The sequence below is a fragment of the Pelmatolapia mariae genome, linkage group LG7 (genome assembly GCF_036321145.2).
Source record: "Pelmatolapia mariae isolate MD_Pm_ZW linkage group LG7, Pm_UMD_F_2, whole genome shotgun sequence".
In the NCBI taxonomy this organism is placed as follows: Eukaryota; Metazoa; Chordata; class Actinopteri; order Cichliformes; family Cichlidae; genus Pelmatolapia; species Pelmatolapia mariae.
Window position 1 is genome coordinate 4,876,237 of NC_086233.1, and position 25,450 is coordinate 4,901,686.

General features: G+C 41.8%; 1 protein-coding gene across 4 annotated transcripts in view; it reads left to right on the forward strand.

The window, feature by feature from the left end:
• The window catches only part of LOC134630387 (septin-7-like), a 48,296-nt gene extending 25,333 nt beyond the window's left edge, over positions 1-22,963 (forward strand). For all 4 annotated transcript variants that reach the window (XM_063477627.1, XM_063477628.1, XM_063477629.1 and 1 more), the window contains exons 4-13: positions 3,028-3,128; positions 3,234-3,368; positions 7,263-7,380; positions 7,638-7,730; positions 9,610-9,706; positions 16,929-16,980; positions 18,000-18,125; positions 18,461-18,596; positions 18,914-19,059; positions 19,508-22,963. In XM_063477627.1, the coding sequence (XP_063333697.1) occupies positions 3,028-3,128; positions 3,234-3,368; positions 7,263-7,380; positions 7,638-7,730; positions 9,610-9,706; positions 16,929-16,980; positions 18,000-18,125; positions 18,461-18,596; positions 18,914-19,059; positions 19,508-19,547 (1,044 nt within the window). In that variant the 3' untranslated portion in view covers positions 19,548-22,963. The remainder of the gene's footprint in view (positions 1-3,027; positions 3,129-3,233; positions 3,369-7,262; positions 7,381-7,637; positions 7,731-9,609; positions 9,707-16,928; positions 16,981-17,999; positions 18,126-18,460; positions 18,597-18,913; positions 19,060-19,507) is intronic.
• The last annotated feature ends 2,487 nt before the right edge of the window (positions 22,964-25,450 follow it).

The following is a 25,450-nucleotide window of genomic DNA, read 5'->3' on the forward strand; positions in this document are numbered from 1 at the left end:
TACACATGCATACACATACATACACAAAGCTGTGTAAACCAACTGTAAATAACTAATCTAAACTTATATACATAAAATACAGAAATTAAATGAGGTGGAATGAATACTACAGAATGTACATAAGGTGCAGTTGCAGTCTGGCAGTGGGAGCAGTGTGACAGGTCAACTGTTTAGAAGGGAGATGGCGAGGGGAAAGAAACTGTTCCTGTGTCGGGTGGTCCTGGTCTGCAGGCTTCTGTACCGTCTGCCAGAGGGCAACAGATCAAAAAGTCTGTGTCCAGGGTGTGAGGGGTCTGTGATGATTTTCCCTGCCCCTTTCCTGGTTCTTGAGAGGTACAGATCCTGGATGGAGGGCAGGGGGGCGCCGATGGTCCTTTCTGCTGCCCGTACAGTCCGCTGCAGTCTGCTCCTGTCCTGTTTAGTGGCTGCACCATACCAGACTGTGATGGAGGAGCACAGGACAGACTCAATGACCGCAGTGTAGGACTGGATTAGCAGCTCCTGTGGAAGACTGTACTTCCCCAGTTGTCTCAGGAAGTACATCCTCTGCTGGGTCTTTTTGAGGATGGAGTTGCTTTCTGTCTGTCAGGAAGCTGGTGATCCACTGACAGGTAGCTGGAGACACGCTGAGCTGGAAGAGTTTGGAAGAGATAAGTTCAGGCACGATGGTGTTAAAAGCCGAACTAAAGTCCACAAACAGGACCCTGGCATAAGTTCCCGGGCGGTCGAGGTGTAGTGCAGCCCCATATTCACTGCATCATCCACCGACCTGTTTGCCCGGGAGGCAAACTGCAGAGGGTCCAGCTGGTGGCCTGTAATGTCCTTCAGATGGGCTAACACCAGTCGTTCGAAGGATTTCATGACCACAGACGTCAAGGCGACAGGTCTCTAGTCATTCACTCCTGTGATGGTGGAGCGTTTGAAGCAGGATGGAACTTCACACAGCTCCAGGGATCTGTTGAAGATGCGAGTTAGGGCTGTGCGATATGACCAAAATCTCATATCCCGATATTAAGACATCTATCGTCCGATAACGATATAAATCACAAAAATGCAAAATTTTCTGTAAATTCTGTGAATCTCGGGCAGCTCGACTTGCGTGAAGTGTTTCCAGCTGGGCGTCATGTACCTGGAGTCGAGTGTTTTAACTGATGCATGGAACTATACGTTTTTAGACATAAGTTGTAACGGCCGCCGTTTTCTTTTTGAGTATTTATTACACGGCGTGCTGCGGGGAGAAGTCTGTTCTAACGTTTGAGTCTAAGGTTTATTTTTTTAGCACCTGACGGCTCTTTTTTGCTTCTCATCCTTAAATACTCTGCATCTTTCACGTGATTCAGTTTATTTTGAAAAGTCTCAACAGGATCTTGAGCTTTATTGTGAAAGGTTTATGTGGAAAATAAACAAGCGGACACGCCGTGGTTTTACCGTCGTTGTTGCTAACGACAACGCATAAAAACAAGTGCTTGTCTGTCTGTAGTGTGGTTATATTAAATATAAGAGAAAGAGAGAACTTTAAGAAATTAATATAGCCACTACAGTGACCATCAAAATGATGAAAAAATATTGCCGTAAACAGTTTATTTTGCGACACCACAAAACAAACGATAGCGTAAAATGAAACGATAGACGTTTTTATATCGTCATCCGATATATATCGTTATATCGAACAGCCCTAATGCGAGTAAAGATTGGAGCCAGCTGTTCAGCACAGGTTTTGAGGCAGGAGGCTGAGACACCGTCTGGTCCGGGGGCTTTCCTGGGCTTCTGTTTCTGAAATAGTCGGCTTACATCCTCAGTGTGTATTCTGAGTTTCAGGGAGGAGGAAAGGGGGGTGAGAGGTGTGATGGAGGTCGTTGAAAGGCTTTCATACAGTGATATATGCACTCCTGGCATGCCAGAGTGGATGTAAAGATGGGAGAAGAAAAGTCTAAACACCTTTATCATCTGCTGGACTCTCCAGTATGTGTAATAAATATTATTTCTATCATAAAATTCACCTTTTGGCTCAGCTTAAAAATACCCCCATGCTCTATTTTTATCCATGTTTAACCACTAAGACAAATGGGAACACTCTGCTGTATTTATTTTACTTTACATTTATTGACAGGATTCACTAAGTCACATTCAGTGGCAGATCAGCTGACGTAAGTGACACACACAGCCTATTGGCAAATCACACATTGGGTGCTCTGTTTAAGTTTGTTTAGAATGCCACCGTGTGCTGGGCAGTTGCCGAACTCTATTGTGCCTTTCCACCAAACAAGCTTTAGTCGACAGTGTTTTTTAATGAAACTGTGCACAAACCTTAGAGAGTTGCAGTTTCATTGAGGAGGTGCTGTTTTCAATGGAACTCATACCATGCACAGTAAGGAATTTGAGTGTAGTAAAGTTCAGGCACACTTCAAGGACCAGTTTAGCTGTAATCAGCTGATCTCAGTGCCAGCACATATAAGCTGAAGGCTCAGATGGTACATTTTTACACATTCTTTTGACACTACTCTTCATGTTCAGCATGCCCACAGTTGTTGCGTGTGTGCAAACCTCTTTACAACCCATCATCACCCAGGTCCTTTCACGCTGTATCTCGCTGAACCACTGTCATAATCTGCTGTCACTGATGTCTGTTTTGTTCTGTGCTGGGTCGTGCGGCTGCTCTCATTGCCTCTATGGAAATCGAACTCTTCTTTGGAAGACAGTGGTTTTGACTTAAGTAGCCCCCCCCCCCCCCCCCCCCCCCCCCACACACACACACACACACACACACACACACACAAAATCAGTGCTGAGAGGAAGGAAAAGAACTTCACTCTTATTGTACACACACTCAACCAGCAGATCGGTTTCGGCTGTGTGGGAGGACCTGCTGTGCAGTGTATGTAGTCCAACATGTGTGGGCAGATACACGCTGTCAAATTATATTCTGAAAGTGTGAAGTTATTGCAGCTAATGGAAACACTTTTTAAATACTGTAAGGTAAGGCTGCGATCCCAAGAGTTCTGAAGGGTGTGAATGTTTGTGTTTCAGGTGGAACAGAGTAAAGTTTTGATAAAGGAGGGAGGAGTCCAACTAACCCTAACCATCGTGGACACACCAGGGTTTGGCGATGCAGTCGACAACAGCAACTGGTGAGGATTGCCCACGAAGACATTCACAATTTGATTCTGCCAAGCAATCATATGCTCTTTGTTGTACAGTCCACTCCCTCTGACATCATCTTTCCATGTTCCCAGCTGGCAGCCTGTCATTAATTACATTGACAGCAAATGCGAGGACTTCCTGAACGCTGAGTCGAGGGTCAACCGCAGGTCCATGCCGGACAACAGAGTCCACTGCTGTCTTTATTTTATAGCGCCATCTGGACACGGGTGGGTGCTGCATAAGATGATATAATTAAGAGACATGAAATGTTCGAAAGGTGGCAGTGATGCTGTCTGCATATAACTGGAAAGGATGTACTTGAGTGTCTGTCTGTCTCATAAAAGAGGAGGCTGCCAGCCAGTATTTGTGACCTACATACAAACCAGTTCTGCTCATGCTCAGTAGAGTTTCCTGATCTCCATCACTGAATCACCCAGTCAGAGTGGAGACTCGCAGCAGCTCCCAGGAACAGCTCTTTCAACTCAGGCGTGCCATACTGTCTTACGTTAGTGTCCCTGTGTGTGCACGCACCTCTCAGGCTTTGGCGATGGATCTAAACCTGCAGAGTTGATTGGCATGCAGTGTGTTTAAAATAACACTAATTTGTTAAATATTTCAGCAGCCCAAAGCATAAAATGTGTGAAACATGTTGCTGTCTGTGAATGTCAAAACACAATCTGACATTTTCTGATCATCTTAGCTCAGCTTTAAGTGCCTCCATGCTGCACCTTATCTGCATTAAGGCAGTGACAAAGACAGGAAACCTGTCTACGAAAATAAATGGTCTTCAATCGATCATCCAGCAAAGTCGGGCTCACTGACAGTCTTGTCAGATCAGCTGCAATTAGTGCCATCCTACATCAGCTGAAGGCTCAGTGGACTCCCTTCTAGACATCAGATGGGCAAGTCTCACATGGGTTTTTATGTTCAGGCTGCTTTACCAGTTGTTTTAGTTGTTCTACATCAGCAAGCCATTTAGAACCCAACTTCACCTCAGGACCACATTTCATGTGGTTTCTGTCTAAATCAGTGTCATATTATTATCATTAATGCCAGCTCTATTCTGTGCTGGGGCCTTCCTGCTACTGTATCCTTTGGTTTTACAGTTATACAGAAGTAGGATATGGAGGCCCCACAACACATGTTCCAGATATAATTTACTTCAGACAGAAATGACAATCTTTCTTGAACTATGAGAAAAGCACACAAGCAGTTGAAAAGTTCATTAAATGTTAAATAAGCCGGTCTTATCTCTCCCCTTAAAGTGTAATCATGCACAAAACGGTCTGTTCAGGTATTCTGTTCCTACTGCCTCCAACATAAAGAAGACGGTGGATGCTTTGTTTTTCTCCTAACCATCGAGAAACAAACATTGGTACATGGTTGAGCAAACAACAGGTCATCCTGCAACTGTAGACGCACATTTTGGTTTTCTTTGTTAAACAACTGCTGCAGTTTGTTTATCATCAATAACAGGTCAGATTTTAACATGTGAATTTTACAACTCAGGTAAATCATCATAAATGGTTCTGCCACGCCACAGCTTCTTGTATTCTTTGAGCAGTGTTCTAAGTTTAAAGTCAGAGACAAGTCAGTAAATTGTCCACTTCACTGAGAAGATGCATCACTTAATTACGCTTTTACTGTCACCCCAGAGGAATCTGCCTACATTTCCAAGCAGACTCTTTACCACTTTTAAATGATCTGCAACAAGCTCCAGAAGGCCCGTTTCCACACTGTTGCCTCCAAAAGTCACTCACACGTGGCTGTAAAATGTGAAATCCTATAAATCCTGCTTTAGAAGTAAACTGCATACTCATTTCCAGACCTGTCCTCTCTGTGATGTTTTAGTTCCCCGGAGTAACTAGAAGAATTCTGACAGTGAGTCCAGCTTTCTGTAGACAAAGTGCCGCTCATGCTGGTTTGATAAATCGGTGTCAGTGTGTGGGAGATTTCGGATTTTGACTTCACAGAAATGCCCTTCGAGTCTCCTGCTCTAACCAGACACTCTGACTCCAGTATTATCTGGGGCTGCCTTCACTCCAGCTCTCCTCTGGTGCAGCAGCATTATATCAAAACCTGTCCTCACTCGCTGAGCCGCCCAGCAGCTGTTTTGCTGGCCTCTTTCATGGGACAACTAATTCAACTCAACACGCAGCAAAAAGCATTTGCAGATATATAACGTGCTTTCATGTAGACAGTGGTAATCCATTGAGCTGGCAGAATAATAACTGTATTATAGTTTTGAATGCAATGCTAAACTTATTGTGTGCGATTCTATTTTACGTTGAATAGTTTTCCCCAGAAAGGTTAAACTGCATAATGAGCCTGTAACCTGCACATTATACAGGGAGCTATTTAGTATTATACTCCATTAATTTACTATCAGTCCACTGGAACACTGATGTAGTGGGCTGACAGCTAACAGTGTAAACAAACTGTGAGAGAAAAGAAAAATTAATGATTACTGCATTCACGACAGTCCCTCAATGTTTGTGATGTGATTAGGAATTTCACATAAGGTATTTCCCAGCTATATTTTGGAAAGGGGGCCTCAGAAGGATCAAGGTTATGGACTCTGTAACATGAGGAGTGGATTCTAATGGTCACCTTGAATGCATTTCTTCTTTGGTAGTCTGGAAGCATTTGGCTTCTCTATTTTAATCTGACTTCTATTGTATGTCATGTACATTGTACAAGAACTAGTACAACAGTGTTTATATTGTATACCTAAATGTAAAATGACAACAAAGTAGACTCTGAAGCCATCGCAGTGTTCGTTTTGTTGTCCTCATGAGAGGATTGTATTGGACTGTTCCGGTCAGTTGTTGACAGTACTGAGTAGTGGACTTGCTTTCTAAGTAAGTGTTTTCTGGTGTTGCTCACTGAGGAAGAGTACAGGCTGCAGCAGAGAGGACAAGTGCACATCCTTTAGGATTTTGGCTGAAAATTTGTCCAATATCTCTAACACAAGTCACTGCACCGGCAACTGAGCGTGTCGAGGACGGTCGCTATTTTGAATTTACATTCAGAAAATGGCAAAAACAAGTATTTGATACATGAAAATCTTCCACTCCAACAGCTGATAATACAAATGTGGTTTGTTCTGTTAGGACTGACTGTGCCCGCACAGCTTGGCATTCAGAGGTGAAGACCCTGTGGCTCCCTGACAGTCACTTGCTGTGGGCTACATGTATTGTACAGTTTTGTGTGGCCCTCTGCTGGTGACCCACTGAACTGCTCTGAACTAAGGAGGCACACTGTGGTATTTTCTTTAGATTCAGTCTTGTGAGTTGATTCCTCATTCATGTGGTGAGTCACCCAGCCAAATACAGCTGCTGACCCACTTAAAATAATGTAATGATATTCAACCACAGCTTCATGAACTGACACATCAGCCCCAATGAACTGTATATAATTTAGAGTTTCATGGCTGCTATATTTTAGCATTTTTTTCCATCCTCTAGTCTTAGTCCAGGGCAGGGGTGCCCAATCCCAGTCCTCGAGAGCTACTGTCCTGCAGCTTTTAGATGCATCCCTACTCCAACACAGCTGAATCAAATGGTTTGATTGCCTCTTCAGCATGCCATCAAGTTTGGCAAATGCCTGATAACAAGCCATTCATTTGATTCAGGTGTGTCGGAACAAGGATCCATCTAAAAGCTGCAGGACGGTAGCTCTCGAGGACTGGGATTGGGCACCCCTGGTCCAGGGATAGGGAATGTTAGTCCTCGAGAGCCGGTGTCCTGCAGGTTTTAGATCTCACCCTGGGTCACCACACCTGAATCAAATGATTAGTTCATTACCAGGCCTCTGGAGAACTTCAAGACATGTTGAGGAGCTGATTTAGCCATTTAAATGAGCTGTGTTGGATCAAGGACACATCTAAAATCTGCAGGACATCGGCTCTCGAGGCCTGGAGTTCCCTACCCCTGTCTTAGTCTGTAGATATTCAGCCTCTGAGAGTAAAGAGAGATCCAGCATGCAAAGGGACGAAACAAATATTTCTCTAACTTAAAGTCTTCAAAGGAAAATGGTTTATTCACTCTGCACATGATGAGCATCCTCGGCCAGCAGCTGTCTGTCCTCCTCATGCTTTTCCTTCTCTGTCTCCTCTTCAGCCTAAAACCTCTTGATATAGAATTTATGAAAAGGCTCCATGATAAAGTCAATGTCATACCTCTCATCGCAAAGGCTGACACACTGACGCCTGAGGAGTGCCATCTTTTTAAAAAACAGGTATTTCTGCACATTTGTGTCACATTACATGTGCTAACTAAGGCATACTGAGAAACAGAGTTGTTGCATATGTGCCATCATCTTTACTTTCTACAAGCAGCACATACAGTGGCATGCACACATTTGGGCCTCCTTCCATTCAGTAATGTTAAACTAAGCAACGTTGTGTATCGTACACCCAATACAAGTGAAGCTAATGTGATATCTTAGCTCTGTGTATGCAGATCTGTTGGTAACTAATCACTTTCTCTCTTCAGATTATGAAAGAGATTCAAGAGCACAAGATTAAAATATACGAGTTTCCAGATGTAGACGAGGATGAGGACAATAAGCTGGTCCGGAAGATCAAGGTAATGAAGGATGCAGTCCTTTTCAAGCTTGACTCAGGGTTTTCTGATTGATCTCCGCAGGGACAACCAAAGATCGGTGTGTCCTTTGTTCAAGGTCCACATATAGCTGCTGCTATCTCACTTATAAGGCTGATTGTATAACTGATCAGCAGATTTAAAGACAGACTGATGAACCTTGGTGACTGTCATGCACATAACTCCGTGACGCACTCACTGTTGTCATACATATGTGAATATACAGAAAAGGTAAATAAGAAGTGAGATTTCTGGTACCGGATGCTTCCTGGTTTCCATTTGTCGTCCAAAAACTGTTATGTTTGAGCAGACTTTTGTTTCTAAGCGTCAAATGGTCCATGCGGAAAGCAAATCGACAAAAGAGTTTGTTGGTGTCAAAATTGCACTGACCATTGTCTCCAGACAAATCAGCAGATGATAGCTAGCTGGTTCCTGCGTTGGCTTTTGGATTTTCATTGCAGTTTTGAGATAAGTTAGCTGACTTTTGGCAAAACGTGTGAACAGAAAATGCATATTAATTATGTAAATGTTAGAAAATAGGTCCTTATGGTTTTACTGATCATTTCTCCACTTTGACTGATGACTTTGACAAAATGAGATGATATAATGATCACAGTGGAAAAAAAATGAAAACTTGACAGAAGTATGAATGTGATGAAGGTGACCGCTCAAGCTTCAGTGAGTGTTGATGCTTGCTGTTTGGCGGGAAACGCACCTGACTCGTTACAACAGTTAGATGTGAAGTCACACCAGCTTTAAAGCTAAATTTCACTTATATTCCTTTATGGCAGATTCATTCTCTTTATTTATAGCTCTGTATTCATATTCTTGGACACTGCTAGAGTAGCTTAGCTTAATTAACAGCTCAGAATAATTCCTCGTTATTTTAAACTGGGCCTTGTAGCCCCAGTTCACAGCTGGAACCAGCTCTTTGCCATGCTACCTGCAGCTCAAATTGCTCACAGCAGAAAATATTGCTTCTTCTGTGCTAGCCTCCTGTTCATCATCCTGTTATATTGGGTAATTTTTCTGTTTTCTAAAAGAATCAATACTCTGAAAATGTAGGAAGATGGAAAATATCTCTGCACAGGTTAAACTAGCTTAAATGGCATTTCCTATATGGGATTTCCCAAGTGGATGTGTATAAGTGTTTCGGCCAAGCCCGTCAGCTGATGTGGGCTGGCACAGAGATTCACTGATTTGTCAGGATTGTAGCTGAGCTTGACTTGTTGGCTCACCTGGGGCGTTTCTCAATATGCGTACTTGTGCGTACTTGCGTTCTCGTGTGCTCGTGATACGTCATCAGTCGGAGACCAAGTACTGTTCCAATTCAAAGTACGCATCAAGCCGAGAACGCGAAAAAGTCCCGAATGTGTTCTCGCTCCGCCTGTTTTATCGAGCATGCATCGGTGGTGACTTGTGTGGACTTGGTACAGCTAAATATCCCAGAATGCATTTCGTCCAAAACTCAAACGCGGCAATGGCGGACGAGCGTGGCTAAAAACTTTTAAATATTAGTCTTAAAATAAACTTTTAAGTTATTTTCAAGCAAGAATGTAGCTGTGTAAACTTCAAATATCTGCTCGATTTATCAAGATATCATATATTTCCAAACGTGCTCCGACGTTTTCGGAGACGTCTGTGACCCGCCAGCTCCATAGCAGACAGCGAGGTCGAGGATCACTAGAGCCGGCGAGAACAGCGGACTCCCGGCACATCGTTTTTCTGTGCTCGCGTTCTCGGCAAGTCCGTACTCCCGTGCGATCTCGGCAAGTCCGATCTCGCCGAGAACGCAAGTACGTACTCGCCTACTTAGAATTGAGAAAGGACCCTGAACTAAAACAACAACTTGTTTGTTCTCCAGGAAAAAATGCCGCTGGCAGTGGTTGGCAGCAATGTCGTTATTGAAGTGAACGGCAAGAAGGTCAGAGGTCGTCAGTACCCATGGGGTGTGGCAGAAGGTAGGTTGACTCGGATCCTGTTCTGGAAAGCAAGTTTTCATTCCGTAGCCAAACCGGAAATCTAGAAAATGACCTAGAAAACAAATGTAGGCCCTTGAAACCTTTTATGATTTGAAGCAATGACGATTATTTTCATCTCTCATCTGGTTTTAAGAGTTGCTGTATGTCACTGCACTTTGGTCAGACAATGACTGATGTGAGAAAGAAGGCTGGAGCATGGTGTTTGAAGGTTGATGGTGTTTGAGAGCGTCCAGCAATAACAGTTTTCTCTATTTTTGGAATGGATGAAGCATGATATTTCTGGGTGTGGAACACGGTGCATGTTCTCCACAACAACCCCCTGTACCCACTCAGTGTGTTAACTGCCAGCTAACACAACGACTTGTCAAAATGTAAACAAGGAAGTCTGTTCATAAATGATCAAATGCAACTCATAAAAGACAAAATATCACGTTGTGTAATGTGAAAATTTCTTAGAGAGGTCTTTCTTAAAAGCCTTTGCCTTTCTAAGAACTTTGCTAATCACTAAAGCTCTTGTTTCCACCTCCTGCAAACTATAAATAAAAGAAGAGTACCTTGTGTGAGCTGAAAGGAACCCTGTGGCATTGATCAAACTGACACACAAACAAGATCCCTCCCAACCCAGTTAGAGTAGACTTGAGACCTAGTCGGGTTTGGGTCTTTTGTACCTGAGAATCAACTGGAATCTTCAAGACTCAAACTTAACCTCTAGGACCAACTTCATCCACTAAGTTGGGGGCCACTGAGTAGCCAAAACGCCTCCAATAAGATGAGACCTGTTTGTCAACAGCAGTGTCAACTAGCTCTAATGAAGATTTTTCACCATTCATAGAAGACATTATATCGTCAATTAACCTACCAATGGGAAGTGCCTGGGCGATCAGCAAAAAGTGTGCTCACTGCCAACCCTTGGACCTTGCTCAAACCACGGCTTTGCTTTATCAGACACAACAACAAGTCCACATATAGCCACATTCTGACCACACGTTGCTCTGGAGTCTGAGAACTTTTTCTACTTGTTTTTCCACCAGAGGAACCAGTTTGTTGTTTTTTTCCCACTAGAGTCTAATTGTTCTTAGAGTTGTACTTTCCAAAACCCTAGGGATAAAACTGGGACTTGTATATTCTCCGTCATAGCAAACAACTCCTGTAGATTGAACGGCAATGAAGTCCAGGTCCTGTTAAGCATTTATGTAGAAGAAATGAGTGAAGGTTTGGGCTGTCTTTAATACATCAATTATAATTTGGTTTTGCAGGGTTTTAAACTCTGATTAATACATTGTTAATACAAGACTTTGTACACTACCCCCAGAACTGCATATACATGAAGTCACACATACTGCCAGGACTGTGTGAATGTACTTGAATCTGTTGGGATCCCAATTACATTTTGACAAGTAAAAGGTTATCTGGTTGGTTGTTTCTACATTCTTACCTTGTACACCTACCTCTCCTCCCTTCAGTACACACACAAAACCACAACTCCTTTTGCTAGTGTTAGACCCCATAGGGATTCTGGAAAAGGAGGAATAGGTGTACGTAATTTGGGGTGTCACCGATAGCCGCAATGAACTCTTCTTGCTCTTACTGGCTTGTTCACTTTGATTTGTATTCTGGAAGGTAATTTGCTGTACATATATCTTTCTCACTATATATATTTATATATAAAGTAATATACAGTTTTATTCTCTGTGGTTGACCGTTTATCAGTCTTTCACTATTTCATTCTTTCTTTTCTCTCTTTTTTTTCTTTTCTTTTTTTTCTTTGTCTATTCTGTTCCATGACTGACAGAGGGCATTTTTGGTAAACAAAGCCATCTTTCACTTTATTTCAGCCTCATTTTTCTCCCCCACTCTTCCTTCCCTAAAGTATATCCCCTCCTCCCTCCTGCCAGTATCTGCCCATTCCTCCTTTCCTTCCACTTTTCTGTTGCTGTGCTCTCTCATCATTAGGCTGATGGTCAAACCAATTCTCTAATCAGACTTGGGCTTTCTTAAAATCTTCCAAACACTCACCTTATTTTGAAAGCACAAAAAGAAATGTTGACAGTTATTTTGAAACGCCCACCAAATACATTCATGTGTTCCTGGTAGACTCTCGCCCCTACGCTCCTTGTTAATACTTAGTCTGAATTAGCCTCTAAAAAAAGCAACCTGGTTCTTGATAGAAACTTAGAGATACTCACTTAAAGAATCTGTAAGACATTCATATCAGACCCTACAGTGAGCCAATTATATGAACTAACAAATTTACAGTTTTAGGGGTTTTTGGTATTTGGAACCCCAAAAAAATCTGAGAACATTGTCGAGGAGAGAATTAAAACTAAATATCTCACTCACTGGGTACCTTATCTTTCAACAGATTCAACAGATCAGAAATGTTTCTAATGTTAACTTCAGGGCAGTGTAATGAAGAGTGAAGGAGAAAGATGACACCAACAGTGCTTGTTTCACTCAAACATTTTGAGTGGGAAATCTACAAGAGGGTTATACAAGCACCTGCAATCTAGAATGTCCACTAGCAAAATAATGGCCAGCAAGCAGGTTGCTTTAAACACAAAATAATTGAGACCGGGGGCATCAAATATAAGGCTTGGGGGCCAGAATCAGCCTGGCAAAGACTCCATTCCCACCAATTGGATGGCTTTGGAAAATGTAAAGAAAGACTTAAATGTTGGACGTATCTGCATTTTCACAAGTCTTGCAGCTTTTTCTATTGATAAAGGCCTCCCCAATGGCCACTAACAAAACACAGAAACTGGAGTTTCATCGGTCCGGTCAACATAAGCCCAAAGTTGGCTGCATGTGGCCCACAATGTAAAATGATTTTGAAATTCTTGATCTAGACTGACTTAAGTCAGAGACGAGCAAGGCTACATAAACCTTATTATGTCACTTCCTTTGAGTGTTCATAATCATGCTGTATGCTAGTTATTAACATGGGGCAAGAGGTCTAGTGATCTACCAGGGAGTCACATGACTGATTATTTATGTTATCTGATCTCAGAATTTGAAATCCAACTTTAAAAATGGAACATAATTTAAATTTATTACTACTTGAATCATTGTGATATTTTTGACTATATATTGTATCCATTAATCAGTTGTTGTTGTCCCAACATAATTACTAAAATCTGGGAACAGTGTGACATTTAGCAAGTCAAGAAACACAAACGGTCAGATAATTGGGCCCATTTTGAAAAGATTACGCTTACCCAGGTTCTCTAAACCACTTTATTTGCAATCAGGCTCAAATAAGTATACCTGACTTTAAAATATGCTGAACCAAAGTCGGGTATGCACTATGAAGGCAAAAGATGACCTGCTTAAAGGGTGCACAACAAGGTCTTTGGTCGTGGCTCAGAAGTGATAGTCCTGCATTGCGCGATGTGATGGCCTTGTGCCCTTGGCAAATCCAACAGTGTTTGATTTTTAAGATTACCATATCGCAGTGTGGCTGCTGGCATAACCTATTTACATCCATAACAAAGAAGCATTAAATGAGATGCTAATTAGGAAGACCGTTATGGGGAAAACATAACAAACCTAGACAGAACAGATGAACCAACACGTGCAAAAACGAATGTCTGGGATGCCAACTTTAGTTGAGTTAGCAGACGTTTTCGGTTTTCTGCACCCTCCAGCCGTCGTAGCCTGGCAGCATGGGGCTGCAGTGCTTAGCACTGTCACGTCACAGCAAAAATGTCCTGGATTCAAATCCACCAGCTGGCTGAGGCCTTCCTGTGTAGTTTGCATGTTCTCCTCATGCCTTAATGGGGTCTGTGTGAGTGCCTCAGCTTCCTCGCATAGTCCAGAGACAACATAAATCATATGTGGGTGTGACTTTAAGTGTGACTGCTTGTCTGTCTCTGTGTATTAACCTGCGACAGACTGGCAGCTTCTCCAATATGTACCCTCTCTCTCACCCTATGAAATCTGAGATGGACTCCAGTCCAAGTGTAATCCTGAACTGGAAAAGTGGCAGAAAATGGATGAGTGGCATCAAAGCCTATGATTTACTTGGTATTATAATTGTATAGGCTACATAATTGACATTGCACTCTAGTGAACCTAGGTCTAGTGGACCTATACTGCACAGTTTGGTTTGCAATAAACTTACAGATTTCTGAAATCTCAAACCCTGAGCCTTGAAAAAATGTGAAGATATGATTAAGGTCTGGTTCCAAATGAATTCTGAAACCAAGCAGACAAAGTCCAGGACTTTCTGCTGTGGTAAAGGTGTGAATTCTAAACCAAAACTATGGCTAAGTATTGGAGTCAGCTTCCTTGGAACTGTTAAGGTTATCTTATCGTCAATTAATGTCAGTGTAAATCGTGTGGTAACCAGCAATGGTAACACACAGATTCATTCCAAAGCAGCTTCGGCTCCAGGCTAAGGACTTTGTTCATTAAGTCAATGAAAATCATTTTTAGGTTCAGTATAATGCAATCAGGAGTCACCTGACTAACAGGGCATTTTTCTTTCTCCCCGTATGAGACAAGTTCTCATACAAGCTAAACGTTATATTGAAAACACTCTGCTAGGAGTAAATGTTAGAAACCACAGGTTTAAAGCTCATATGACTGACTGCTTGTGTTTCTTGCGACACCAAGTTCCTTTTTTTAAAGATACTCATATGTTCCCAGATCCCACTCTACTCTAAATATTGACCAGGCTATTGGTCAAAGTAACCACAGCCTACTTTATGATGCATTTAAAGATATTTCCTCTCAATTTCCTTTCAAATCTACCAGCAGATGTAAAGCTTTGTCCCAGGTCTGATGCTGTGAATAGTCATGGAGAAAACTAGAGGCTGTTTGGTGCTGAAGCTCCAGCTGTAATCGAAACATCACTCTAACACTGTGGTTTCCGTCTTTGCTCCGATGATGTCAAACAAACTGCTGAGTCTTCACCACAAGGTTCCTTTCGCTGAGAGATGAAATGGCTGGTGTGGGCTGAGGATTGTCTGCAGGCCTTATTGTATCATCGGAACAAGGACTGGGAGCCACCATCCTAACACATTGCTTATAGGTTCATGAGCAGATAATAGAGAGTTAGAAATTTGCAGAAGGGCATGTAGCAGCTTATTTAAGTCATTAAGGTAACATGTGGCTTGGTATCATGAACTCACTCATTAGCGTACTTGGAATTTTAATCTAAGGCTGTGAACATGTTTGCACACACACTTAATGCATGTTGGAGATTAAAGGTTGTTTGCTCTTGTTTCATTAAGCCAATGCAGTTCATCATCATGGCCTAAATAAACACTCCAATTAGACAGAGCACTCAGGCTCAAAATACCTGATGCACTGTTAACATCCATCATATTCTGATTGACTAATAAAGAACAAAAATTACATGAATTATCATAAAAATCTACAATGTGCATCAGGTGTTTTCTGCCATTCATCAATAATAAAACGAATCAATTGCAATTGTTTTATTTTTTTTCCTATGACCTTTGATCCCACGTAGCTCCTCTACTTGTCCCCTCTCTGAGACTTGCGCCCCCAACTGGTCATGCAGAGAACTTCATATAACACCCTACTCCTTCCAACCACCACGCTCCCTCTACAAGCCCTGCGCTCTTTAGCCAGTCAGCTTGGACACATGCAGGTTTTGGTGTTGATCAGGGCCAAATCTGGGCTGAATCTGGGCCATAACGCAGGCCTGTTATGGGCCAAGTGTGAGCTGTAAACCCAGCTGCTCCAGACCCAGATTTAGCCCCCTGCTGGGCGCAGACAGTAACTGAAAAACCGTACCCCTCCCCTCCGTCAGAGCTCCCTCCTCTAGAAGAAACAGGAGGTCAATGGCTGGCTTGGGAGGCCAAGGGGCGGGACTGCTTAAGTTTCATCAATGGTAAGGTGTCCTCCTTGTTCACTCCCCTGATGATGATTGACTGCCAAGTGGGGTGAAGGCTAGCCAATAAAGGAGCAGCACATTTGATGAAGAGGAGGCTTGGAGATCTACCATATACATCTTCAGCAGCAGTTTATCTGCAGTTCTTTTCCAGAATCCCATCTGACCTCGTAACCTTGTCTTTTGTTGCTGAGCTGAAACTTACAGTCATCTAACTGTACCATGTCGAAATGAGATCACTTATGTTTGCTGTTTTTGACCAGGAGCTGTAGTTTGTTCTAGCTGTGTGGTGTCTCTGGGTCTGTTTGTAAAAGGCTGTGGTCAGATAGGAGGCAGACAAAAGTGAAGATGCCTGTTCGTAGTGATGTACCCACAGAGAGTTAACACTAACTTCTGCATATTTGGCGTCTTTCAGACTATTCCTTTGGTTTGCAGGATTACTCTTGCAGTTCGCTCTCATAGCTCCATCTCACTTCCAGCCGCAGCAGCAGAGATGAAGCTTTGAGTGCTGATGATTTGCTAATCACTTAGATGTAAGACTTTAGGGTTAAACAGCATTTCTGTGTCACAGATAAAGCGTTCAGAGGTTTCTCTACACTTTCCATCCTCAGTGACTGCCGTCTTCAGTACGGAGCAGAAAGGGACAAAGTAGCAGTCAGTCAGTAGGAGGCGGTAGCGCCTACCCACTGCTAGGTAGTTAATAGTGGGGAAAAAATGTAAAAGCAAAATTTTCAGGCATTAAATTTGCAGATGAGTACAGAGTATGTGATGTGGAAGTATCTGAAGTTGGAGCATCTACATCCTATGTGATCATGGCCTGTAATCTTCCCACCCTTTGGTTTTTTTGTTTTTGTTTTGTTTTTTAAATCAGTCTGCCACTACTACTGATACTTTACCACACCTTTTTTTTCCCCCTTTTAAACCGACTATGCCTGAAAATACCTCGCTGTCCGTGTACCCCTCCCTCTGTAACCGCTGGGTGAATGAACTTTACAACATGTTGCATCTGTTTGTGTGTATTTGTATTAATAATTTTAATCTTTTTTTCACTGTATCACTGTACTGAATATGTTTGATATAATAACACACTTATGTTGATGACATTCTGCTGGGACTGCTTCTGTATCATCATATCAGGGTGACAGCTGATTACTCAGTTACTCAGCAGTTAGACAGCCATGGAGTGTAAAAATATGTAGATAATGATGCTTGAAATTCATTTCTAGCTTAAGACATAGTGATAATTACTGTGATTGTTACAGTGAGAACTCTTCATGTGTAATAATTCTGATCTTTGTCTCCCTCTCCCTCTGTTTTCCTCTCACTTCCCGTGTGTTTCAGTCGAGAATGGGGAACACTGCGACTTCACTGTGCTGCGCAACATGCTGATCAGGTGCACAATTTACTCCCCAGATTCACTTTGATGAATGCAATGTTTTATAGAGTTTGTAAGATCCACAGTGGCCACTAGAAGCCAGAATTATCCTCTGACTCTACTTTAGACTGGATATAGACTGGATTAGCTGTGTGGATGTAGCAACTGTTTAAATATCTTTCTGCAGCTCCTCCTGGTGTGTGAATGAAGAGATCTGCAGTTTGTGTAAATTTGAAACTTATTTGGTGATCTAATTTTTCATTACACCTTAACCAGAGTATCTACATGTCAAATTTTAAGCCATTTTAAAAAAAAAAGGTTTTTACAGCCAGGTGCTGGTACTCAAATGCACTTAAGTGATCAGCAAGTGTGAGCACCTCTATAAAAGCAAAAGTTTTGGTAGGTTGCTGGTCTTGAGAATTCACGCGTACTGAATAATGCCACAGTCTTCTCGCGAGTCGACGTCCCAGCAAATTCAGCCCAAGCTCAGACTGTGCAATACTCAGAGAAACTAGAGAAACAGGAGTGCCATCTCAATATACAGGCCTCAGTTAGAAAGTGAAACGTTAAAGTTCATTACAGTGCAATTGGGGGAAAAAGACCGAACAAGTACGATTTGTGTCTAAGGGTTGTCAGGAGACAACCTTTTCACTCTAGAAAGAGCGTGGCAGTACGGCTTAGACTTCTGTATAATTCACAGCGACACCTTTAGCAAAAAACAAACGGTGTGTTGGCACAAAACACCTCATACCAACCGTCAGTACGGTGGTGGAGGGCTGATGATTTGGGCTTCATCGAGTTGTCAATGATCTGTATACCAAAGTGTTCCAGAGCCTGCCTGACAGCTGAAGCTTGGCCTAAATTGAATCATATATCAGGACAATGATCCCAAGTACAGCAGCAACTCTACAACAGAATGCTGTAGTGGTTCAAAGCACAGGATGACATAGTCCTGTGGAAAAAAAATTTCACAGTTTGATCTCTTTATATTTAAGACGTCTCTTCTTTTTATTTCTTTGCCCCTCCCCCTTCCATAGGACCCATATGCAGGATCTGAAGGACGTCACCAACAACGTCCACTACGAGAACTACCGCAGTAAGAAACTTGCTGCTGTCACGTGTAATGGAGTGGACACCTCCAAGACCAAGGGGCAGCTCACCAAGTAAGGCCCAGCCAGAAATAGACCATTAGTCTGTAAGGGCACCGAGCAAACTGCTACAGATGTGGAAGCAGCTGTTGTCACAGTAATTCTGTATATGATAGGAACAGAAAGGAAGTATATCTTTACCTTTTATCATTATTACTCCAGCATAAAAAGAGTCTCAGGCTAACAACTCAAGAGAAACTAAATTGGCTTCGTTTGTCTTTGCTCTTTGTTTCATAAAAATTCATTAGTCATGCACAGAAGTGCAGCAGCTTCTCTGCGAGTGGAGGAGTTTACTGCTCTAAGGGCTGAGGAACAACATTAAGCCTCTAACCTCTTTCTGTGATCTGCAGGAGTCCCCTGGCTCAGATGGAGGAGGAGCGCAGGGAGCATGTGATGAAAATGAAGAAGATGGAGGCAGAAATGGAACAGGTGTTTGAGATGAAGGTTAAGGAGAAGAAGCAGAAACTGAAGGACTCAGAGGCTGAGGTTAGTTTGAGAAACCATGTACACATAACTACATAATTGTAGTGTTATTATTATTAATTGCATTCTTAAAACTTTCTAGTAGGTTTATATTATTTATAACATGACCAATGAGCATTCTTGATTCTGATTGGCTGACCGTTGTAAATTGTTATTACCTGGGTGTTTACTACACTAGTGCTGAGAGCTCAGTGCTCGGCAGCTCATCTTTTTCTTGAGCCTCCTGTGACAGCTGTGATCGACTCTTTCCATCCTGGAGCTTTAGAAGCTACCATCGCTCATTTTCCTTTCGCGTCTCTGTCGAATGTTTCGACCTTCAGCTGGAGCGACGCCACGAGCAGATGAAGAGGAACCTGGAGGCGCAGTACAAAGAGCTGGAGGAGAAGAGGCGAGTGTTTGAGGAGGAGAAGGCCAACTGGGAGGCTCAGCAGAGAATCCTCGAGCAGCAGAAGCTGGACGCCTCCAAGTGAGTAACGCTCGCATCTGACCCGACACAGTCACCAAAGGTTAATGCTCTGAGCCACGTCTTTTTAGTCCAGCGATCACAGATCATGTGGTCCGGTTTTGCAACATTACAGATTGTGTATTTGATGAATGAATCACAATTGAAATCTTGTTTATTTAATTTATGGATTCTTTTTAGTTTTTTAGTTCAGTGTTATATAAAAGTATTGAGGCTTTTAATTTTTTTTTAATGCTGGACACCAACAAAATCATTAGAACAAATGTGTAGTTAGTTTTACTAGTTTTAGCCCTCTTCATTATTTACAGACATTTAAAATAAAAATCAAACAAAATGGAGAGAAATAATAATTAAACAAATATGGCATATATCCACATTTCACTAATAAAGTCTGAAGCCTGGATTTTTGTTTCCGTTGACTTGATCTCGTGTTCTCGTTCTCCCCTCACAGGACGATGGAGAAGAACAAGAAGAAAGGAAAGATCTTCTGAAGAGAGACGTGACTGCTCGCTCCAGTTTTACAAACTTGTTTCCTTTGATCCTGTCTGAAGTTCACATTGTAACGTGGTCCTCAGAACACACAACAGAACATAACACATGGCATAACAACTCTCTGTGGAAGCCATTTACACACACACACACACACACACACAACAGCTCACACGCTCGTCTCTCTGCAGGGTTTTACTGTATCTCTTAAAACCTGTCTGTTTCCATGGGGAATGCATGTGTTTGTGAAATTCTATTTTCCTATATTTCCTGACAAGGAGAAGTTCGAGTTCCTCTGAGTTTTCAGTGCAGCATTAACACATGGCAGGGACCATGCATAGCCATCGTTCACAAGTAGTAGTTGTATGTTCGCTAAGTATTCATAGATCTGCAGATATACCAACTCTTTCTTTTACTGTTCTAAAGATTTAACAGGCATGTGCACACTCAAGCTGTCAGGAGAAGGTAAAGTGTACGTGAGGGAAGGCAACTGAATGATTCTGGGTCTGAGGAGAGAGGTCAGGTGGAGCTGAGGCTCGGTCTCACCGCAAACTGGCAAAACTAAACTGATAATGCCTGAAAACGTCCCGGCAGCATTTTACTGAAATACTGGCTCGTTCTCGTGTGCCGTTCAGTAAAGACAGTGTGAAGGTGAACTGTGATTGTTAGGTACCTGTTAACATTAGTAGCTGTTTGAAATGGAGCGTGATCACAACACATCATCATCCCATCACTAAATACATGTTTTAAATAATATTTTAGTAAAAGTGCTTCTCAGACTTTTCTCATTAGCAAATTCAGCCCTGCAATAAAATTACTTTGTCCAATTAAAAAAAACTTAGAATAAAAGTGTAGGTTTTTTTTAGCTTTTAAGTAAAAATAAAAGGATGCAGAGTTGGTTTACATTCCAGAGCTCGTTCACTTGTTAGCAATTACATGTTTTAAGTTAAAGAACTTTATCTCGTCAGACACAAAAAACAAGCAAAACACACATTTTTAACATTAGCAAATGCATCTGAGTAATGTAGAAATTACAAATTAAAACTAATCTATTAAAATTTGCCTCCTGTACTTTGAATAGCTTTATTAGCAAATACACTTTTCTCCTATTCCAAATGCATCTTTTAATACTTCTTGTTTTCTTGTAAGTCACCCAAAAAAAGTCATTTTGAGGTCATTTAGCAGTGTTATTGTATATTCAATGACCTACAAACATAAAGGCCGCTCTCCTTTGTGACAGAAAACTTAAATATCTGTTAACAGCTTCCTAGCAAAAACTGCTCTCTATTTTGGACTCTGTACCTTCAAAATTTTAGTGTCCGGGCTCATTGGTACAAATACAGAGATTTGTTTTGAAAGATTTGCCAGATTTGTGGCTGTTGGTGGACCGGGCCTTCAGATGAGATGCTGCTGTAGGAGTTTCTTTTCTAAATGTTTTGTCTGAGGACGTGCTCGGATCTAAAGCTTGCAGACTGGAGGGGAGGAAGTCATGTGTGTCACAGCAGCCAAGATATCGTCATTGCAGTGTGTGTTAACTATTTTTGAATAAATGACAATATGCAAAAAGCCTGATTGGTGTCTGAAAACTTTACAGGTTACAGTGCTAACAAAGATGTTTTATATTGTAATGTGAGTGATGGATGTTGTCTTAGACCCGAAACCCTGATGTTCACAATTCTGTGACATTTTTCCTTTTGGGTCCAACCACCAAAGGGACGACTCATCAGAAAGCTGAAATCTTCCTTTCACCTTCCTTTTAAGAAGACGTTTGCCAAAAACAGCCAAAACTTTGTGTTTGGCTTTATTTTAGAGGATTATATATAGTATATGTTCCAAACAGCTTGTGCACGCAACAAAACGCCAGCCCTCTGTTAAACGGGTTATATAGATGACATGTTCAGGAGCTTTCCCAGAGTTGTCATTTTTTATTTTCATATGACGATTATATTAATACTCTATATACGGTTGAAGAAAGACTCTTTAATTCCCTTGTAGTTTTCTTAAATGTTTTAGTGTGACGAGGCGTGGTCTGCGATGCCGTGCAGGGAAGGTGGACGCACCTGCACGGCATCCACAATCATGCCCCGTCCACTTAAAAATCTGTACTGGGTCCTGTGATTGGGGTTGTTGGTATGTTGATCTGGCAGCAGGAGAGCCACAGCTGTGTCTTTGTAACAGGAACCGTGCGTTTGAGAAGTAATAAAATAAAGTATGCTGCAAAGCATGTTCATGTCGTCGGTTCTGCCATCATTTAGATTACTGTATTTTTCACACTATAAGGCACACTCGCGGAGGAATCTTTGTCCAAAACTCTGTCTGCTTCAGGTCCCAATGTCAAACGAACACTGCAGCGTCACTAAGAGTTAGAAACTGTCTGAATTCTTTCATCTTTAACAAAATGATCAGCGTTGTTGCTTTACCAGGTGTAACAATTTACAGTTTACCATCCAGGCATCCATGAAAACAGAATTTATTAAATTTAACAGAGTTAGAAGTTAGCAGGAAGTTAGCTTGCTAGTTTCCACCTAAACATAAAATGACATGTTTTGAGAGATTTCTGAAAAAACGTACAGCTCTGCTATCACTTCCAACATAAATGAAGACAGAAAACTAAACAGCAGTGACATTTGTAGGGTTACTGAAGTTGGACTAGCTGGTATATAATGATGTGCTACGTGATCTCTAGTGACACAGCTATGTTAGCGTAACAAACACAGTGAAGCTGGAGGATGAACGCTAACTTTTTACCACTCAAAAGTTATCGTGAGGGTTCCCGATAGTTAGGGATAAATGCATTGGCATGGCAGGATGCTGTAAACAGACCAAACTTCAGTCAGGAGAAGAAGCGCCTTATAATCTGGTGCCCTTACTCATTCATTAACAGTGTGCTTTATAATTCAGAGTGCACCTTTTGATCCGAAAAATACGGTAGTTTCTCTGACTGCATTTAGAGCAAAAGGGACGAAGCTTACACTTAAGCATATTTCATATTACCCTTATGGATTTGTTTATGATGGTAATGCATATATATTGTGTACATACTGGAGGCTGCTCAGTGGCCCTTTTTTCTTTTTGTTTTTATTGGTTATTCTTTTTTATATATAAATATGTCTGGAATGAACCACAATTTGTACTTAGAACAGAACTTGGAGCGTAAAACCCACCCTAGAAACATTTCCATATATCTTTAAGATCGCATATAAACTGTATGCATCTTTGCCAGTGGGCGCGCCTTCTCAGGACCCTTCTGTTATGCTACGTTTAATTCTCTGGTCCTACAAGTTCAAGAAAGTGATGGAGTTTTACTTTGAACTGCTTGGGAAGCACTTGCCCATCCAATAACAACATGTTAGATACTTTTTTTTTCTTATTTTTTGTAAAATTTTCTTTATATATATTTACATATACACACAGTTTTCTGCTTCTCCTCTTTGTTTCCTCATGTGTTCTGTCTCTAACTGTACATGGTTAATATTAAAGTTGAAAAAGTTATGCTAGAACTCCCATCGTGTGTATGGATTTCTTTTGAAGTATTAATCATCGAGGACCAGTATGTCCCAATACTTTTGTCCATAATAACTAAAGGCAGCCCCTCCCCCCAGCACTGAATAGATAAACAGAAGAGAACGAATGGATGGATTACTACTGAAATTTTTCATTCAACATTATACCCAAATTATCAAACTGATATTATGATTGTAAACTCAAAAAATCAAATTGGTGCAAAAAATAAAATAAATATCCTGACTTCATTCACATATTTTTCTGTTAATAGAGGAGTTACAGCTTCGCTATGGAGGATAATACAGGGTGGGCCATTTATATGGATACACCGTAATAACATGGGAATGGTTGGTGATATTAAAGTCCTGTTTGTGGCACATTAGTATATGTGAGGGGGCAAACTCCTCAAGATGGGTGGTGACCATGGCGGCCATTTAGAAGTCGGCCATCTTGGATACAACTTTTGTTTTTTCAATAGGAAGAGGGCCATGTGACACATCAAACTTATTGGTAATGTCACAAGAAAAACAATGGTGTGCTTGGTTTCAACGTAACTTTATTCTTTCATCAGTTATTTACAAGTTTCTCTTTGTTCACAGCCATTGACATGTCGAAGAGGTTAATACGTGAGGATCGAAATTGTGTTGATATCTGGTGAACGCAGTAACCGGGTCATTGCAGCAGATTTCAATGCAAGACACCCTACGAGACCACCCATCTCCCATGCTACAGTTAGCAAACTGCTAAGTTTCGTGAAACTGGTTCAGTGTTGGATTTGACGAAATGTGGACGCAAGAAAACTGTCACTAATGAAGAAACATCAGCGGCTGTCCTAGCTTCATTCAGCAAGAGCCCACAGCGTAGCACTCGCCACATGTCACTGGAGAGTGGCATTAGTCGAACATCCCTTCGGCGGATATTAGCTACTCACAAATGGCACCCTTACAAACTCCAGCTACTGCAGCATCTCAACGAGGATGACCCAGATCGGCGCACAGAATTTGCAGAATGGGCAAAACAAAAATTGGAACAGGACCCTCAGTTCATGCAGAAGATTTTGTTCAGTGATGAGGCAAACTTTTATGTGAATGGTGACGTTAACAAACAAAACCACCACTATTGGTCTGACACTAACCCACATTGGATGGATCCCTCCAAGACTGTTGGAACAACAAAAGTGATGGTTTGGTGTGGTATATGGGGTACAACGATAGTGGGTCCATTCTTCATCAATGGAAACCTCAAGGCCACTGGATATTTGAAATTGCTACATGATGATGTGTTTCCCTCTTTATGCACTGAAGCTGGCTTCCCTGAGTTTTTCCAGCAAGATGGTGCACCACCACATTATGGGTGCCAGGTCCGAGCATTCCTAGATGAACAGTTTCCTGGAAAGTGGATTGGTCGTCGTGGGCCAGTTGAATGGCCCCCAAGGTCTCCCGATCTGACCCCCTTAGACTTTTATCTTTGGGGTCATCTGAAGGCAATTGTCTATGGTGTGAAGCTATCAGTGTGTGAAGAGTGGGAGAAGAGGGTTGCATTGACAATCCAACACAATGGGCAGCACATTGAACACATTTTATAAGTGGTCAGAAACTTGTAAATAACTGATGAAAGAATAAAGTTACGTTGAAACCAAGCACACCATTGTTTTTCTTGTGACATTACCAATACGTTTGATGTGTCACATGGCCCTCTTCCTATTGAAAAAACAAAAGTTGTATCCAAGATGGCCGACTTCTAAATGGCCACCATGGTCACCACCCATCTTGAGGAGTTTGCCCCCTCACATATACTAATGTGCCACAAACAGGACTTTAATATCACCAACCATTCCCATTTTATTACGGTGTATTCATATAAATGGCCCACCCTGTACATTACTGTGGCAAACATTAGTGCAGGCTTGGCCAACTCGAGGCCTCAAGGGCCGGTGTCCTGCAGGTTTTAAATTTCACCCTGGGTCAGCACACCTGAATCAAATGATTAGTTCATTGCCAGGCCTCTGGAGAACTTCAAGACATGTTGAGAAGGTAATTTACCCATTTAAATCTGCTGTTTTGGATCAAGGACACATCTAAAATTTGCAGGACACTGGCCCTTGAGGCCTGGGTTTGGACACCACTGCATTAGTGTTTGTATCAAAGAGGCAGTAAAGAAGGAATAGGATGTGCTGAAACTGGGGGGGGAATCGAAGAAAAACCATCTCATTGAGAGCTGTCAGATCGGCCCACATAAGGCTTTTCATTTCATTTATTTATTTTTTTAAATTATAAATAATATAATAATAAAAAAATAAATCATGTAGGCATGCAGACTGCTGGTACCACTGATCCATTTATTTAACAATTGGGTTTAGCTGTCTGTATCTCAGAGACAAACAGGTCGTCTAGCTGATCAA